The 20437-nt window shown below is 32.1% G+C and overlaps 1 protein-coding gene across 4 annotated transcripts; it reads left to right on the top strand.

Moving 5' to 3' along the window:
• The first annotated feature begins 5898 nt into the window (after window positions 1-5898).
• On the top strand, window positions 5899-12602 carry MGP4 (Nucleotide-diphospho-sugar transferase family protein). 4 transcript variants are annotated; one of them, XR_015792350.1, is made up of 7 exons: window positions 5900-6061; window positions 6150-6908; window positions 7494-7655; window positions 8039-8254; window positions 11306-11556; window positions 12346-12444; window positions 12525-12602. XR_015792350.1 is itself a non-coding variant. In XM_022291517.2 (6 exons), the coding sequence occupies exons 2-5, from the start codon at window positions 6429-6431 to the stop codon at window positions 11513-11515; spliced, it is 1068 nt and encodes a 355-aa protein (XP_022147209.1). In that variant the 5' UTR covers window positions 5899-6061; window positions 6150-6428; the 3' UTR covers window positions 11516-11556; window positions 11701-12013. The 4 variants fall into 4 exon arrangements, 3 of the variants coding, with proteins under 3 accessions (XP_022147209.1, XP_022147207.1, XP_022147208.1); XM_022291517.2 differs by lacking the exons at window positions 12346-12444; window positions 12525-12602 and adding an exon at window positions 11701-12013 and having other exon boundaries at window positions 5899-6061; XM_022291515.2 differs by having other exon boundaries at window positions 12346-12602.
• The last annotated feature ends 7835 nt before the right edge of the window (window positions 12603-20437 follow it).

Below are 20437 nucleotides of genomic sequence, written 5' to 3'. Positions count from 1 at the left end.
AATGGTGTAGATTTAAGAGGTGAGGTAAGGAAATGAATTAAAAACATAATTATGGTGATTAAAAGAAATTGGTGGAGATTGAGAAATAATTGAGATTGTGAGTGATTGAGGAGACTGAGAGAAATTGGTGGAAATGGATTTGTAGAGATTAAAAGCGCCACATGTCATCTTCTCATATGTTCGATTATTGGATGTCACGTTAACATAAGTATGTCCTTTTGATGCCACATGTCAACTTCTGAGCGGTCCATTTGTCCATGTCACCCACCATGTAGGATTTGTCCACTTGTTCACGTCACCCGCCACGTAGGATTTTTCTCCTGGCTTGTTTTGATCATAACTTATTCGTTTAAACTCCAATTTGAATGATTTGACATGCATTGGTTTTATCTTTTCGAGCTCTACGCTATGGACACTTTGAAACACTCAAATTGTTAGTTTATACTTGGTTTGTGATCATCAAAATATTTGGTTTGATTGAAGCCATAAAGCTAACACTTAAAGCATCCATTACTTCCTCGCTTCGCTTCTCGAAATATTTCACGCATCTATAGCATGTAAGTTGCACTAATGAAGTGATGAGTAACATACGAGCTCCTTTAAGCACCCCATTAATGCACTCCAAGAAAGTGGTAGCTATCCACCCATATCTATACCCTTTATCATGTGATTGGGTCCACTTCTCGATCTCAATGTTGCGGAAGAAGTTCATACAAGAGCTAAGCAATAATTTAATGTTTTCAATAGACTTGTTGTACTTCTGAATTTTGAATTGAGAACTAGCACGATAGACCAAATCTTTCAATTGCTTACACTTGTATTTTTTATTGAAGTTGCTAACAACATATCGTAAGCAAAATCTGTTATGCGATTTAGGTTTGGTCCAACCATTATCTGAATTGTTAACAGCAGAGATAATACCCCATGTCAATCTGAAATCAAACATATATCTTTATTTGTAACAACTTTTCTTAGGTTTTTAAAAAATCATCCCCACGTCTCACAAGTCTCTTCATCTACAATGGATAAAGCAAGTGGCATCAGATGTCCATTTAAATCGACTGATGTGTTGGGTTTTGTACTCTTAGCTCGTGCGTTTATAATTAATGAACAAATTATTTATTGATTTATTTATTCAGTAAAGAGTTATTTTATTTCTTTGCATTACTCATATTTCAATAAACTAAGATCCCAATGTTATTTAATGTAACTGTAATAGTATATATTTGATCTACAATATATATTTAATATACAATGTATATATTTGATATACAGTATATATACAATATATATTCGATGCACAAGTGGATAATATTATAGTAAAATGACTTAAATGGTCTATAGTATATAATAAGGTTGGATACCTTATCTTGGTAACACTATGGATACGACCCGCTTTGTAATAGGTACAAACGACTTTATTCATGTCGTTCATGTGGAGACATGCGAGTGAGGGTATCCTATACAATGAGTTTGTATAAGACCGGACCGCGAAACAATTAATCTTTAGTTATAACACAGTAAACTAACTAGATTAATATTTCATATGACGACCAGATAACTCGATCTTAATCCTGAGCGAGTTATGAACTCCTGTCTATAAAGGATCGTCCTTTGATTTGTATGGGTGAGAATGGTCTGGGTTGCTGACTCAATAATCCTACCATTTTGGGGACGAGACCAAGTGGGGAGCTAGGAACATAACTACTCAAGATGAAATTCACTCATTCCCGACTTTAGAGTAAGTATATGAGTGTTCCCTTAAAGCTAACTCTAAGACTTGAACAAAATGCCTCACCCTCTCATTGACTCGAGAAGGACTTCTGTTTAAGGTCGGACCATAAACAAATTGTTCATTAGAGGAGCAGTGGTATTTAAGGTACAAGATGTAACTCAAGGGTAAAACGACAATTTGCCCCAACTGAAGTTACGAACACTCGTGAAGGATTTACTTATTGTCAATGATCAATTTCCATGGACACGAAATATTCTGCAGTGAGAAGAGTGCTGTTGTGAATCTTTAGTGGGATGATCTGCAGTTAACGAATGTTGGTTAATTTAGTTAATGAGTTTAATCAATTAACCTCGTATCGTTGAAGCTTCTGATCTGTAGGTCAATTAGGTCTCATTGCTAGCTCACAACGGATAAAACGAGGATCAAGAATTGTGAAAGAAATTTGAAATGTTCAAATTATATAAATAAGGGAATGTATATAATGATACATTATATATATAGTTTATATTGAATAAAGTTTCAAAAGTTAAACTATATATTCCGAGAGAAATATTTGAATGGGATTCAATAATTAATATTAAATATGATTCAAAAATATAGTTTTTTAATTTTAAATTTTTTTTTTGAGAAATATATAGTTTTTTAATTAAATATGTGATATTTGATTAAATGTTAAATAATTAAATGTTAATTATTTATTTAATTAGTATTTAGATTTAATTAATTATTAATTAAAGTAATTAATTATTAATTAGATAAAAAAATTAAATTAATTATTATTATTTATTAATAATTAATAATATTACTAATTAAAGCCCCCAACAAAATTGCACGCGAGTGAGAAGTTGTTGTGACGTGGGGAGTTACCTCATGTCACTTTTGGTTAAAACAATGCAGAAGTGTTATGCACTGTTTGCTTCTTGTTGCCCGCAAAGAAAACAGACAACTCTCCCAATTCTCTCACTCTCTCAATTCCCTATCATTGAATCCCACAATCGAAATTCTCGACCAAGAGACTTAGTAAGGAAGATCATGTGATGGTATCTATATCAATTTAGAATGAGTTATTCAAAGGTAAGAAAACTCATCCCCTGTATTTTACTTTTCTGTGTTTTTTAATTTCAAAAGGAAAATCCAAAAACACGTGTTACCGCTTTCGCTCGGGATTCACAATCCATCACAATCAATAGCTTCCCCTTATAATTTCCATATAGGTGAGTACTGTCTATTTGAAGTACAGGTCGACACTTTTGAAAAGATGCAATTCAAGGACCGAACCACCAAAATATTGAATGAAGAATGACATGACCCGACTTTCCATAATCCTAGATTTTTCATTCAACAGTTGTTCCTGGATTAGTGATATGAATCTTCAACATATTACAAGCAAATACTAGTCAACTCAATATTCATTCAAGACAAAAGCATCAATTGTGAAACTCAAGTTCATGCTAGATTAAATGAGGCTTTATTTAATCCTTTATTGTTACAAAACTCTTGGTTTGCTGATTTCATCTTTAATTTTTGGATTTATGGTGTATTTTGATTTATGTTAAGTTTTAAGACTTTTCATTTACTTATTATGTTACAATTAGTTAATAGTTGTTTATGGCATAGATGGACTTAATTGTTCCAACCCTTCAAATGCCTATATGTTACGTTAAGAACTATTTTGAAGGCTATATATAGTCATGTGTGTCAGATTTGAGAATATAGAATTGAGATGTAATGAAATGAGCATTTGAGTCATTTTTTTAGCCAATAGCTAATGTATTTTGCAATCTAGTGATAGCTTGCATGTTTAGGATCATTCAAGTGAGACTTGATCTATCTTACTTGTGGAATGATTCGAATCTCAAACAAGGAACGAGCTTTCTTGCCTTGAGATATTTGATCAACAAGGTAATCCGGTTTTTTTTTTTTTTTTTTTACTTTCTTTGAGTTGATTCCATAATTATTTTTGGTGTTTTTGAGATTGAGTTCAATGGGTCTTATTTTTCAAGGAGATTTTTAGATCCAATTCTCAAGGGTTTCTTAACAATTAGTATGTTTCACATTATATACATCCATTTTGATAAAAGTTGATATGATTCATCCCAATCACAAAAATAACTCAAGCCAATACTTTTGTTTTTCCTTCCCAAACCCTCATGTAAGAAATATGATATCCAAATTTTTCCTTGATCAAATCTCGAAGTGTCAAAATATTTATAGAAGGCTGAGCTCTCACTGCATCACAAATTTTTCTACCTATCATATTTGAATCCAATTGAAAATAACTTTGATTGAATTTTGAGTAGACACAAGAATGTTGGTCTACGTATTTCGTTATCTCCCATAGGTTATAAAATTTATTTAGCATCGCACGGAGTCATCATTTGCATCCATCTTGCCACTTCTTACATCTAGTTACCCATTTAGATAGGGCCGACTCTACAACTTTGTAAGGGTGGTGATCAGCAAAACGTTTCACAGTATGTTTCATGGTTTCTTTATCGTTACACCTAAACCCTTTGTACAACAGATCAATTTCAGCCGTCACTGGTTAAATAATATAATCGTGTTCTGCAATACTATTAATGATATCAATGTCCATGTTATTGAATGTTTATGAAAGGATATTGTGTTCACCCTCAAGATCCAATTCATCAAACTCATCATCTGTTATTGTCCTGAGTTCTATAAACCTATTCTCAGTAGGTAAATCCATATCTTCAAATAAATTAGTTCTTTAAGGCACAACTAAAGCTCATGTTTAAGGCATTGACTGTCGTCAAGACATTTGGCTAGATGTTTGATCAACCAATGAGACATTCAATACATTCCTAAGATTCACATATAATTCCACTATTTGTGGAGTTGACAGTTTAGTTAAGAACATTAAATCCAATGCACGATGGTTCTCTAATGAAATGAGAATGAACCTAATTGATCCCAAATGTGTTTGATTATGGTGTCTAAGACACAATTTCTAATTTATTCTTACTGATCATATCTACCTTCAGTGATATTCCAACAATTTCAACAGAATGATCAAACTCAATACTATAAATAGTAAAACCTCCACATGGCGGTCGATCGTACTCAACTCCATTTATACCATCAATAATACATCCATTCATGTACAATACAATTGCTAAATATTTAGCTGTCATTTAGATCCTAAATTGAAAAAAAGAACTTCAATTAAGTTGTTAAAGAAACTACTAAAAAACATACCAACTAATTAAATAAAAGAAATATTAATTAACAATTAATTCAACTTCAACTTACAAAACTATTAAACTAATTTGATTTAAATTAATTGTAATAATATTTATATATTCAAAATTAATAAAATCTAAAGCTAATAACAATCTTACGTTAAATAAAATCAAATAACAATCAAATAAAAAATACATATTTTATATAATAAACATATAAGAAAAATATAGCATACAAACAAATAAAAATACAGAATTTAACCCAAAAAAAACACACACAAAACAATAGGATAAAATGTATCTTTTATTTGTTGAAGTGGTACACGGAAGTAGAAGCTGACAAATAGTAAAAATAAATTTTTTTTTATTTAGATTATTATTTAAAAAGAAGAAGAAAAGTAAAGAGGGTGAAACTTACAATGTTGACTGCTAAATGGCGGCGGTATCAATAGCGAAGGTGGTGAACGCACTAGAGATATGGAGCAAAGAGGCAGCAATAACGATTTTGGTTGGAGGGGAAGAGACAAAGTGAGGGAGGAAAGAGAGTGAGATAGGATCAAAAAAGAACTCACCTAGACATCTCTTCAAAAAAACGACCAAATCAGTGCACCTTGGTCGTCTCTAGAGACCGTGTTTCGCAATAAGAAAGAGACAACCATCTTTGGTTTTAAAAAAAATAGGCGTGGCACCCGTTGTCTCTAGAGACGACCCAACGACACCATAAATATAGACGCATTATTTTTTAAATAAGTTTCAAAATATGCCATTTTTTTTATTTAATAGGTTTTAGTCTAGCATTATTTAGAAGATAATTTATTTTTAAATCCTACTAAAAATGTCTCATTTTTAGCAATTTCCCATAAGTTGGAATATATATATATATATATATATATTTAATAATACAACATAATTTTCACAAAACCCCCCACAAAAAGTCTTATTTTGTTAATGAGCTTGAATTCTGCGGTATTTACCACTTAGCTAATAAACTGCTAAAACAGCTCCCCGCCACCGTCGCTCCGGGCCCCTCTCCAGTCTCCATTGCTCTTCCCCTCAGATCCTCACTCTTCGTACTCATACTTTCCCGCCGGCGCCGGTGGAGGTTCGATTTCCGGCAAAGGAGGTAGATCTCTGACCAAATATGATGTATAAAACGTTTTTTTCTTCTCTTAATTTCGGTTTCTGAATGAACCACGCCCAATCAATTCCAGATCATACTGTTCAATGCGAATGAATCCATCAGTTGATTGGTGTGCCGAGTTCAGCGTTTTTTCGCATGCCCAATTGCTATTTTTGCCTTGAATCTCGCATTCTGTGTTCTGTTTTCCCACTCAAGTTCGAATCAGAGATCTCCGTGTACACTTGATTTGTGTTCATTTCTTGTGTGACTGACAATTCGTGGGTTATTCTATTCTTATTTTCCTCCTTCTGGCTCTTGGTTTTAAAGATTTTTCTTGAGAATTGTTGACGGCATTCAGAATTGCGCGAAAATGCCGTCGATCTTGCACCAAAGACCCATTCACAACTCACTTGCAAGTCCATATCCACTTTCTCCTCGTTCTTCCTTGAGTTCTGAGAGGCCATTTTCCATATTTAGTCCTTTAAACCTGCTTGCCCTGCTTTCTCTCATTGTGCTTCTTGGAGTCTTTTTGCCCTGGATGAATATACAAGAGAGCATTTTCTCAACCTCAAAGCTCTCGAGCACGAAATGGCAAGAATACTCATTGGCTGAAGCTGCGTCATTCGTTGCTAGGAACGGGACTGTGATTGTTTGTGCTGTGAGCCAACCCTACTTGCCCTTTCTCAATAATTGGTTGATTAGTGTTACCAGACAGAAGCACCACGAGAAAGTTCTTGTTATCGCCGAGGACTATGCGACGCTCTATAAGGTGAACGAACGGTGGCCGGGCCACGCAGTGCTTGTTCCACCTGCTCCTGATGCTCAAACGGCGCACAAGTTTGGTTCTCAGGTGTGGCTAAATTGACTCTAGTATGCACTTTCATAAATTTTGTTTCAATTGTAGTTCTAGGTTTGTTTATTTTGTTTGAAATGATAAATCTGATTGCCTAGATAAACATCTTGTCAGTGTATGTTGCTTCTCTGTTCAATCTCTCAATCATATTTAACACTGCCTGGGCAAACTCGGTCTGTTAATGCAGCACAAGTCGTAAACATTTTGCTTATTTTACAATTGCATAATTTTCATATCTGGCCTTAAATTACAATTTTTAATGTAAGCTATTGAATATTTTTCATATCATGCCTTAAGTTACAATTGGCATTACTTGAAGTCACTTCTGTACTAATCTGATTGCTTCTATACCAATTAATATGATCTCTCTTTTTGCTCTCCCTTGTATAAAGCATTTTTATAGAAAAATCAGTGGTGTTTCTAGGCTATTGAGGATGTTTGCTCAAGCAAATTTCTTCCCATCAAACCCTTGTTTTTCTTTCTCCTAGTTTACTTCTTCCTTCTCATACTCAGGTATATGTGTTTATCTTTAGCCCAATTCACTGTTTACGTGAAATGAAAATGATTTTCTTCTCTTCTCAGGGGTTCTTCAACTTCACATCTCGAAGACCACGACACCTGCTACACATTTTGGAGCTTGGTTATAATGTTATGTACAATGATGTTGACATGGTATGGCTGGCTGATCCGTTTCCTTATCTGCAAGGGAATCATGATGTGTACTTCACAGATGACATGGCTGCAGTATGTACATCAACTGTTTTCTCCTCTATTTCTTTTTCCTTTTCCTCCAGTGCAATGTTGAAATGGGTTGCTTACAGTTTCCTGCATATAAACTCCAATTTATTACTTTTTAATCTTTGAATAAGAAAGAAAAGGTCCATAAGAGTTTGGGAATTTTTTGATGAAAAATGCTGGAGGACTTTCGCTTCTTGAATTTTCACCATTAATTAAATGTTTGTATATTTGACGAAAATATAAATTTGACTGGAAAATGTGGTACTTCTATATCTTTAGCTTAATATTTTATGAGAAACATGGTGAAGTTAAACTCACATCTTAAGATTGATGAAAAGTGGCTGCATCCTTGCTCAATTAACATAAGGTTATTGCTCACATCTTAACAGGTGAAATCTTTGCACCACTCTCATGATTTGCCACCTCCAGGGAAAAAGGGCCGGACTTACATATGCAGCTGCATGATTTTCCTACGCCCCACAAATGGAGCAAAACTGGTCATGAGGAAGTGGATCGAGGAACTTAAAGCTCAGCCATGGTCCAAAACAAAAAAATCTAATGATCAACCTGCTTTCAACTGGGCACTAGATAAAACGGCTGGAGAGGTTTGTTTTTTGTTTATTTAATAAATTTACACCATGCAAGAGCAAGAAAGGAAAAAGATTTTTCTGAAACTACCAAAAGATTTTTCTGTCTTTTTTTATTGGAAGAACCAAAACTTTTCATTAAAGTATTAAAAAGTTACAAAGTATGATACTCCCATTAGAGTTTAAAAGCAAAGATTTTTCTTTGTTATTGAAGATTACTACTGTTGCTTACAAGCCAAAGATGTCAAAGGAAAAATCTATTGAATTGGAGCCAAAAGACTTTCTTTTATTTTCTAAAGAAAATAGTAGAGAGGAGCTTGTTGATATCTAGTGGGGGTACCACCTGCCAATTGTATGCCATAAATTACCAGCAAAAGAACAGTTGAGAAGATGTGGTGTGTGGCCTTGGGACCCCAGATCTTTCTTGCACAAAAAAAAAAATGCTGACCCAGAGAGGGAGCATGTGGGATGCCGTTTCTGTATTTCATCGTGAGTGGTTATGCTTTCATAACTAAGCTCCCACGAGAAGACCTAACTTTCTTAGAGTTTTTGCTGTGCCACATTTCTTTGTATCAGGGAATTCTCTAAGATAACTTTTTCTTTTTTGGATAAGATTCTCTAAGATAACTTTGTTGACAATGTCCATGAAGAGTGCGTGAACTGCAAAAAGTTGGAGAGTAGGTTATATAAAAAAGCTCCATTCCTGGATTTCATCTTCCAAAATGAGTCTTCTAAAGCCAAGGTCCCATGTAATCGTTTTTAGTTTCTAGTTTTTTTAAATTAACCTTGTACTTTTTTTTATCTTTGGATAAGAAACGAGAGAGATTCATTGTCAACCAAAGGAATCCAAACGGTCTAAGGGAAGGGGGATGAGGATGCCCCTCCCAAGACAACTACTATAGGACTGCTTTCCAATCTCGAGCAATCATCGACAAACTATAGTTACAAAAGAATTTGTTTTGGTTAAGGCACCACAAAGAAGACATGATTTGTACCTTGTTACAAAAGACAGCCTGCTGAGTCAAAATGTTGTTAAAAGTTCTTTGATTTCTTCTTTCCAAATGCCCTACAAAAAATCTCTCACCGTGCAGCCTCCAAGCACCTTTGCTTTTCCTGTTAAGGACCCCCATTTAGAGCCTCCATCAACCATTCTCTTCAACCGATCTGGGCAAGCAGCAAGAGACGCCTATTTCAAATAACAAAAAATCCCACCCTCTGGAAGCATAAGGACAATGTAGGTAGAGATGATCTAAGCTCTTCCCATTCTTTAAGCAGAGGCAGAAAACCGAAGGGTAAATGACCGAATTGCCTAATTTTTTCTGCAACTTATCTTGTGTATTAAGGCTTCGATTTGCAAGGTTCCAAAGGACGATTTTTAACTTTCCTGGGAATATTGAAATTAAAAATATATATATATATATATATATATAATGATAATAACTTAAGCTTGTCAATTTCTTTGTCTAGATATCTCACTTTTTAAAAACACTTTTTAAGTCTTGGCAAAATTTCGAAAACAGGATAAGTTTTTGAATTGTTTCATGTCACTCTTCAAATTTTGGTTCCATCTCCAAACGGATTTTGGCCTGACACTCTATCTTGACATTCTCCAAGTGGGCCTTGGAAATATATCTCAAAGACGGAAAGCCTTATTTGGAACTGGTCGAATTACCAATTTTTTGAATGACCATTGGATAGGAGATTCTCCTCTTTCATTATCTTTTCCAAAGCTTTATGCTTTGGCTCCTCGGTTTCCAACATCTATCTTTGATTTGTGGAGCTCAAGTTCCTCATCACGCACCTTGATACCTTGGTCTCCATGAGTACCTTTTGGATGATGAAATCCAACGATGGGTCTTCTTCTTGAGGCTCTCCTCCTTTTTTTTTTCAAAGATTAACCGGACAAATTGATTAGGCTGAAGGAAACTTGGGGATTTTCTCATATCACTCTCCTTTTGTAGACATTTTTGATAAAAGTGGGGTGGATTCTCTCTTCATTTTCTATTTCATTTGACGTGGAAAGCTCCAAGTACCCCCAAATTGTTAAAATTTTCTTGTGAGAGCTTACTCTTGGCTGTATAAAACACCCATGATGTCTTACAGAAAATAAGCTCCTTTTCTCTCCATCTCCCCCGCCTGGTGCCTCCATGTGAATGGAATTTCAAAACTCAAGACCACATGTTCCAATCTTGCTCTTAAGCTGTTCTTATTTGGTCACAGTTTTTGCAGATTTTTGGCATCTCCCTCTCCCTCACAAATTGACAAGTTTGCTTCCCATTTTCACAAAGGTTTCCTATTAGAAATGGAAAGAAGATTTTGTGGCTTCAATTAGTGAGGCTTCTTTTGGTTAATTTGGTAAGAAAGAAAGAGTAAAATATTCAACAAGGAATCTTATAAATATTTTTGGGATAGTTTGTTGTTTATAGCCCCTTCTTGGTGTAAACTATTCAACAAGGAATCTTATAGCTATTTTTGGGATAATTTCTTGTTTGTAGCCACTTCTTGGTGTAGATTCTGCACACCTTTCAAATTTTGTAGTCTTGCTTCTCTTACTGCCACTTGGAAGACTTTTTGGTAGCTTCCTTTGTTTGGCGCTTGGCTTTCCTCCCATTTTTGTAATTTCATATTTTATATGAAATAGTTTCCTACTCAGAAGCTAAAAAAGGTTTTAGAAAACTTTTCTTCTAGTTCTTAAAATTTGGTTAGGATTTTGAAAATGGCTAAGATAATTGTTACTATATAAGCCTAATTTTTAACAATAGAAAGTCACAAACAAAATTGTCATCAAACCAGCCTTAAAATAGCCAATTCTTTTCCTTTTAGTAACCCAGAATCTGAATCGAGTTTTCCTATGAGCTACGATCCTCTGAGTTGTTTTAACCAATTGGTCTAGAAGTTTGTTCATACAAGGCTCTGTTACTAGGATTAAATCACTTGAATATTTCATAGATGCGGGAAGAATCCTTCAGTTTCTGGTCAAGATGAGACAATATATATTACACTTTCTTGTAAAGAGAGAATGTGCATTTTTTGTAACTACCTAAAAATGACCACAATGATGATATATAGGTGGATCTATACCTGCTGCCACAGCCAGCATTCCCAACAGGTGGACTATACTTCAAGAACCAGTCATGGGTAAAGGAAACCAAAGGGATGCATGTTATAATACATAACAATTACATCACAGGTTTTGAGAAGAAGATAAAACGTTTCCGAGAATTTGATCTGTGGTACGTGGATGATCATACTCTCGAGTCCCCCCTCGGTCGGATATGAGAAATTAGAAGGTGTTGTTGTTGTCCTTCCTGCAATACAAGGTACACTCTCTAAGAACCGTGCAGCCTGAGTAGTAACATTTGGTTAAATTTTCCTTCTTCATGGCATGATCTTGAGGTCTTGGGAATGCGTCTGCAATAACAGATGTACAATAATGTTTTTGTATTTTTTGTTTGTTTTTGTAGCGATTCAATTGGTAGAAACGATAATCATTCAACTGCAGTGGAAGGCTGCCCTATTAATATTATTTTTTATCAGCCTTTGGTGGAATTAAATTTCATTCACAATTTGGTATCATGACAAGAATGTAGTTAGCAGCATGTAGCAAGACTTTCATCTATCGTTGAACGTTTAGTTTCAGTTTTTAACGTTACTGTTATGAATAGTTCTACCTTAGTCTAATTTATCAAATTCTTTGAAATTTTTGTATCTTGTATTACTTAGAATTTTATGGAGGACTATCCACTACAGGATATTAGAACTTATAACATTCATACATGGTCAATTCTTTAATATGTTTCTCGAACTCTTACAAGTGTTCCAGAAGTGGGAAGCGACAAAGAAATTGAGGAACTTGAGGCAAATATTCTATTTAGGCCTTTGACAATCAAAATCAATCATAATGAGATTGTTATTTTGTTGATGTTGTCTACTAGAAGTTTTACTAAAATTATCGGATATATTACCATTACTATAATATTCCTTTCTTATTTTTTTCATGCTCTCTTTTTTCCTAAACATTTGGAGCACATCCAGTCTTGAGTTTTCTATTCTCACTGGATGTGAAACTTGAATATCATATTTATCTCTCTTTGTTACACATGATTTAGGTGGATGAAAATAGCAATTGGTGAAAGAAAACGTGCATGGTTGATTGAGGGAGATTTTCCATTTGGTCTTGGAAAGTGCAAGACATTCTCGAAATTTTGGTACCTACATTGAATTCTTCTAAATTTAGTAGTCAATGTTTTATATAACTCATGAACTAGATACGACGTCGCTTGAACAGGATCTTGTTCGATATACGATAATGTCCTTGAGTAGTAAAATATAACTCATGAGATGGATGAGCGCAACTTGAATCTCATTAGTTTGTGTCTACGTCGTGGTATGTGTTCTTCTTCCAATGTTGTTCCCTCCATTGATTTTAGGAATAATCTTGTGTGAATTTTTGTTGATGGTGTATGCTACAACCAAAAGTTTTTTTTTTCTTTTTTATAGTTTTTTGCACCTCATGTCAAGTTCTAACACTATTTTTGGTTGATTAACGACGATTTATCGTTCTCTTAAAAGTCTCCGGTGTTAAAATTAGGCATTATTAAAAATTTGGAGGAAGAATTAGAAACTATCGTCCCTCTTAAATATTAGGTATGTAAATTTATTATCAACCAATGTGGACCAAGATTATAATTGAAAAACTTTAAAATGTAAGGGCTATTTGGAAACTTCTCATCAATTGGGGTTAGGTTGGAAAATAAAAACCTCCAATGGACTAAAACAATTAATTTTTAGATCAATTTGTTTGATTTTTTTTTTTTCGAAATTAAATTGTGCAACAAATGAGTTCTCTTAGCATATTACCTTGGACTAGACCTAATAGACTGGCAAAAGTATTAGTTCAAAATTGATCTAAAAAGTTAATTAATTCAAATCTTTGATAAATTTTAATTCATTTGCAGCAGGTTACTATTCTAAGAATTTATAATTGTTAAGAACATCATTTTTTTTATAATTTTATTTTTTTAATATTTGTTTACAATTTTTTTTTAATTTTTTTTGCAAACTAACTATCGTCTTGTCACAATAGTTTAAGAAAATAGATATAGTATAATTTTCAAATTGGGTCAATTTATAAATAAATTACTTGTCTGTTGTTCTCACAATTATTTTAAAATAAGAGCAACCTTCAAATACTCTTAAAAAATCATTTAAAAAACATATTGAGTCAAGGACAAAACTTAGATTTTTAGTGTTTTTGACTTTTTTTTAAAGAAAAATTTTATGTTACTCATAAATACGAGCATTTTAAGAAATAAAATATCTTAAACTACGACCAAAGTATTATAATCCAGATCAAAAATACGATCATTTTAAAAAATAAAGTATTTTAAGTTACCACCAAAATATTTTAATCCATGTTAAAAACACTTCCAAACATGACGAACGAGAATCGACTAAAACCCTCCAAAATTGGAAGTCAAGTAGATAATGTCATTTTTTAGTTACAATACTAATATATCCCATTGGTTCCAGCTGCATTATTTAATCTTGTCCCTTTTTTTTAGAGCTCAAGTGGGTTTTACTTTTCAATTATCTGTGTATTTAATTAATGACGAAACTCAAGAGAGTTTCTTGCAACTAAATCAACCTAATATTGTTGGTTCAAATAACTCCATTAAACTTTTTTTCGTTGTCAAAAAACATTTTTGGTCTCTATATTTTCTTAAGTAATAATTTAGTTCATGAATTTTAATTCATAACGATTTTAGTTATTGTACTTTCAAATTTGTAACAATTTAGTTCTTGAATTTAGTATGTAACAATTTAGTCTCTATCGTGAAAAATTTTGATAAATTTCTTGTATACGTATATCGATAAACCAATGAGGGATCGTTTATAAATTACAAAGACTAAATTGTTGTATATAAAAGTCGACACTTAATTTTAATGAGAATTTTTATGGCGGGGACTAAATTATTACAAATTATAAAATATAAGTACTAAGCTGTTACATACTAAAATTCAAAAATTAAATTATTATCAATTTAAAAGTACATGACTAAATTGTTACAAATTTAAGGCTAAATCGTTAATACAGATACCACGTGTTTTTTTTAACCCTTTTTCTATCTGCTTCCACGTGAAAGAGGAGTGATTTAAAAAAGTTAGCTTTTTTTATATTTATGTTGAAAATGACGTCCTTATATTAATTTTATTTGTAGTTGAAGCAATATAAAAATAAAATGTTAAATCATTATGTGTTATGCACTAAAATTAAAGGCAATGTGTCCTATGAGAAATTGTTTAGAAAAAAAATATATTATTTTATTTAATGTATTTTGGGGATGAATATAAGTGGTGCTCTAATAGAAACGTCAACTATATAATTAAATATTTAATGTATATAATAAAATTGACTTCAAATTATTTTATTATTTAAAATTGGTTGTAAGTTGTTTTCTCTTTTTTTTTTTTTTTAAAATACGTACATATACTGTAAATATTAGTTTTTAGTTTATATATAATATAGGCACGTAAAATGTGCACAATATCATATTTCAATTAAATAATTAATTAAAAAATTAATGACGTAGACTAAAATTGTTTTTTCTTTTTATAAATCCAAAGTCCTTGGAGGACTGAAACAAATTATATCAAAATTTTACTATTTTTGTCCAGTTACTTTTGCGCTTATTATATTTTAGCCTTAATACATTCATATGTCTAAATTTAATCAATTTACTTTCAATAAACCTTAAAATTAATTTCTACCGCTAATTTAAAGTGAGTCTTTGCTAAAACAAATTAGCCACGATAGCCATTCTCTCTAGAAATTTAGGAAATAATTTTTCCTAAAGTCAGATCCTAGAGAATAATGGAGCCTCATAGTCTGCATCTTTAATTCTCCGTAGATAGGGTTATTTCATTGAGTCTCTCATATTGTGACTTCTCTTGAACAAAAAATATTTTTAATTTTTTGCTAAATTTGATAAGAGTTAACATCAAATTGTCTAATTTTAAGATTTATTGAGAGTATAGAGATTAAATTTAGACATTTAGGGTTTGTTTGATAATGATTTCTATTTTTTATTTCTGGTTTTTCTGTTTTCTGTTTTCATTTAGTTTTTAGTTTTTAGTTTTTGTTTTTAGAAAACAAAAATCATATATATTTGATAATTGTTTTCTTTTCTTAAATATGTTTGGTAACAAGTTTTCTGATTTTAAAAAATTAGAAAATTGAAAATATATATTAGAGAGAGAAAATTCTATATAATGTAAAGATAACAATGATTGGGGCAAAAGTAGAGATGTCTTCTCCCATTCTCGTGGTCGTGAAAATTTTTAGTCCTCTATCTCCACCTGGTTCTTCGGTCCAAGATCAATGTTAGAGAATCTTCATTTGGGGACGGGAATATTTGTGGGAAAAAATTATCCATTTTATAATTATTTTTAAAATTAAAAAAATGTAATAAATATATATTAATTATTTTTAGAATTACTATTTACTATTATAAATAAGTAGAAATATTATTTTATTCCCAATTTAGAGAAAAAGAGTAGAGTTGAGAAGAAAATATATGTTAAAAAAGGAAATTAGAAAGAGGAAGAAAAATTATAGTGAAAAAAATAATAGAGATAAAAACAAGATTCAAAATATACTTTTTAGAGAAAATAAATAAATACCTAGAGATAAAAGTTGTAACAAAAGAAAATTAAACGAGAAAAGAATATATAATTTTTAAATGAAAAATATATTAGAAAGAGAAATAAAATTTACAAAAGACACAATTGGTGGAGAGAGAAAAGTTCACAGAATTATTAAAAATTTAGAGGGAAAAATGAGAAAGATGAAAAATTTGGAAAAAAGAAATAATAATAAATATTTAAAATATTAATAATGGAAGAAAAATGTGATTTTGAAAAAAATGAAAATATGCTTTTTAAAAATTACTTATTATTATTTTTTAAAATTTAAATAGAATTTCAAAATCGTTTAAAAAACAGAAAATTAAATTGATTATCCAAACGATGCTGTTTTTCAAAAATTAAAAACAAAAAACAACTAATATTAAAACATAATAAATTATAAATTACAAAAACCAATGTCCATCATTTTTTTGTTTTAACCTAAATTTAAAGTTAAAAAATAAATACCATGCACATTTTTTGAAAAAATAAAAAATTAACAGAAATCTAATTGAATATTTATAATTACTCATCAAATACTTGAAAATGCTAATTGCTTTTTAAATCATTTGTATGAAAGTCAAATCAGTGGGCTTCTCAAATATTTCAGTTTTTCTTGTTTTCTAAGTGGAGCAAGAAAAAGAAAGAAAATTAGATGAATTGGAATTATTTAAAATATCAATTAATGTGAATTAAATATATTCTTGTGCATACAAAATAACATAATTTAGGAGGATTAAAATACTATTTTGGTCCATATACTTTTGACGTGAGTTCATTTTAATTGTTGTATTTTCAAAATGTTCATTTTACTCACAGTATTTTCAACATTGGTTAATTTTAATATCTATACATTCGAAATGTTTGTTTTGGTCCCTATACTTTTTAAAAGTGACAATTTTAGTTTCTTAAATTTATTTTTGATTTTTTTCTTTTATCACAATTTCAACCCGACATCATACTCAATATATTATTTGAAATATAATCATGACTTTACATTAAATGTTTCCGTTAGGTATAGAATTAGTGTTAAAATTTTTAAAATATGGACCAAAGTCTTTTGTTCTTTTTAAGTACAGGATCCAAGACGAACCATTCAAAAATACAAGGACTAATATGACTTAAAGGTTGAAATAATAGAGACCAAAATAAACATTTTTAAAGTACGAGGCTAAAATGTACCAAGGTTGAAAGTACATGCACTAAAATAATATTTTAACCTTGAAGATATTACTGGAGTTAGTAATTAAGTTTTGTTAATTTAACATTTTTATCTAAAGATTGAATCTCCATTTTTCTAAAATTATTGATGAGCCATGATTTCAAGAATAAAATGATGTAATTAGCATGTTTGTGCCGTACTTAATAATAGAAGGATTTGGCAGAAATATGTAAAATTGTCCCTCATAAAAAGATTATTTCAGAGGGTTCAAGTCCCTCCTTCCACTCTTTCTTGGTTTTGTCGTTTAGTGGTAACGAGTAGAGTGCATAAGTCCCCTAGTTTCGTTGTCGAGAAGAAAGATGTTATGCCGGGAGTGGTCGAAGTGCTTCGTGAAACAAGCACGAAGAAAGGGTTAGAAAATAACTCGGGCTGATCCGTTGAAAAGAAGACAGAACGAACTAGATTTGACATAACATTCTTGGCTACCTCCGATCTGGTAGGAAAGAAATCTGTAACCAGTGACTAGTTCCGCTATGGAGCTACGTGTTCTACTTACGCCTAGATAGTTTTTTTGTGATAATAGTGGTTGTTTTAGGCATATCTTTATATAAATGTTAAATATTAAGAACACATGATGTTGGATACCACACTTATATTTAGAACCCATCATTTCCCTTTAGTTTTCGGCCAAAATTTCTTGGTTTAGTTTTTTATTTTATCTTTTTTCATATTTTACCTTTTTTTTCTTTTAATTAACAGCTTAGTTTTTAATTATTTTACATTCGGCAAACTTTTTCTTTTATCAATGAAAATGAACTATTTTTTATTTCATCTATTGAACCCTGTGGTACACAAATTCGATTTGTGAGAGCTCGACAATTTAAAAAAAAAAGGGACCTTAAGCATTCTCAATAAAAATGCCTATTTATAAAGCGTTGAGTTGAAGAGGGAAGGCGAAAAAAGCAATCCATAGAAAGATTTGGCACCGCTAAGACAAAGCAGCAATAAGACAAGTTTAAGACAATCGACGGAAAGGCAAGTAATGGCACCTTAGAAAAGGTGGGGGTATACCTTGAAACACAAAGCTGATGGAGATTTCATCGGCTTTGTTAGTGAGAGCTAGCGCTTGCAATTGAGAACATTGAAGTTAGGAAGTTCGATGCGAAGATAGTCAGACTCTTTATTTGTCATCCGATGAGCTATATCTCTTTCCCTTAGTGTCTTTCCATTTCCGTCGTTCGGGAACAAATACTTCGCCCAATTCTTTTGAATCCCAACCCAGATTATCCCCACTAACCAATTAATTACGTTACGACCACTGACTGTGGCACAATTAGTTCAAATTCTTTCAAAAGGGAATGCTTTGGAATATTCCATTCTTGTAGAGCCACCACTTTAGATCTTGCTCGCGTATAATGGGAACCAAACCTCCTCGGAAGCTGACGGGCGGATGGAGAATGTTTGAGATACTTTGATCTAGCTACTTCTTAGGAGTTGGTTTTGGCTCATCCATTCAAGTTGTGGTCTAGAGGGTGTATTCTATAGTGATGGTCTAGGTTCCAATGTGAGTTGGGATAATATATATATTTTTTAATTTAAATTAATCAAAGAGCCATCATCAAGGAAGAATCGCTGCAATTTCCTACTCTTAACAAAGTAGTTTCTCCGGAATCCAATGAAAACAACGAGGGGAAAATAGAAGCTTTTGTTTGGATATCATGAACTAATTTTATTTTTAAACCTGTCTACGAATGTCTTACCTTATATTCTTTTAAATTGCAACTATCAAGAAGCATGACACTTAATGCCCTCATTGCTTATCTTGATTGATTAAAGTCTTATATAGTTAATTTACTTGTTGACCACTTGTTTAATCACATTAGTTTGAGTCCAATTTTGATAATGTTAAACTAAAATGGAGTTCATCAAGATAAAATGGTAAATCTAGATATAAGATCTCTTACTTGTTAAACAAAAGTTGAAGCTCAAAATATTTAGAATTCTAGTGTTTCCGTATGTAAGTGCTAGCTTAAGTTTCTAAGCAACTAAAAGTTGATATTGTCCGCTTTGGGCATAGCCTTCACGGTTTTGCTTTTGGTTCCACCCAAAAGGCCTCATACCAATGGAGATAATTGTCCTCTCTTATATACCCATGATCATTCCCTTCCCTAGTGATTTCCCTTGTTCATAAGGGTAAAAAGAAGCTAAATGTGTGCTGTTTTCTAATGTTTTAAACTCGGCAACCGTATTTTAAGCTTATTATAGTATCCAAAACCTTTCATTTTAAGTTATCTTAGATTATACATGCACATAGGACATTTTTACATTATTTAGAGTTGATTTCTAACGAAAATTACACTTTTGTGCAGAAAAATTTCGAGCTAGGCGTCTGGCGCCTTCCCCAATCCCGAGATTGCCCTTAAATAAAACACACGTTTTTGGTGTGATTTGAAGCCTTCCAAAGCTCTGCCACGTGCCTTCCATACATTAAAAGTTGTCAATTCAACAACTACCTAACCAAAAGGTGTTTGAAATGGATGGCTCCCCACAAAGCTCTCAACCTCCTAACCACCTTGAAGTCCCTATAAATTCAGCATTTCATTCTCTTCACTCATCATTCCGGAGTGATCATTTCAGCTTAAAACATTTACTTCTCAGCTTGTTTTCGTTTTCCTTTAAGTTTTTGAGTTGTTATTGTTTTAACCTTACTTATTTCAAGTTCTTCCTTTATTTTCCAGCTTATTATTCTTCAATTGTAAGTTTTAGTCTTGTCTAATTAAAATTCCAGCAAGTTCTTTGTTACTCTTATCTCTCTCATTCTCATACGAAGTTGTAATCACTCAACCTTGAGGAATCGACCAAGTATTGCTCCCCAATCTTGAAAGAGAACGGGTTAGGGTCATTCGAGTTACAACTCCATAATTTCCAGCTTGTTTTAATTCTACTCATCTTTTAATTATGTTGTCTACTTCCATCAACATTAAATTCTGTTTTTCATTTATCATCATGAGCTAAATTTATTTTTCCCAAGCCCGGTTATGGATAGTTAGTTAAAGTTTTTAAAACCCAACAAGGCAAAAGGCGTTTTTCTCCTCTTTTATCACTTAAAGTTGTTTCCATAAGTTGAAACTTGATTTGGCCGATTAATGTTTAACCAAGCATCAATACTGAAAAGGTTGATACGTTTTCACAACTTTACTGATTTAACTTTAGAGAGGAATACTTTAGACATAAAGATTTCGCTCGGGTAGCCTAGACATAGGACTTTGACCTAAGGTTACGGTTGGTTCTTACTAAATTAAGTTCTTTTTTCTAATAGACATATTAGGAATGGACTTAACCCTTCAAAATCA

This window comes from Momordica charantia, assembly GCF_013281855.1.
Source record: "Momordica charantia cultivar OHB3-1 chromosome 7 unlocalized genomic scaffold, Mcharantia_2.0 BLBB01000007.1, whole genome shotgun sequence".
Classification (NCBI taxonomy): Eukaryota; Viridiplantae; Streptophyta; class Magnoliopsida; order Cucurbitales; family Cucurbitaceae; genus Momordica; species Momordica charantia.
The sequence above is the reverse complement of the archived record's forward strand: the minus strand, read 5'-3'. Positions and strand labels throughout refer to the sequence as shown.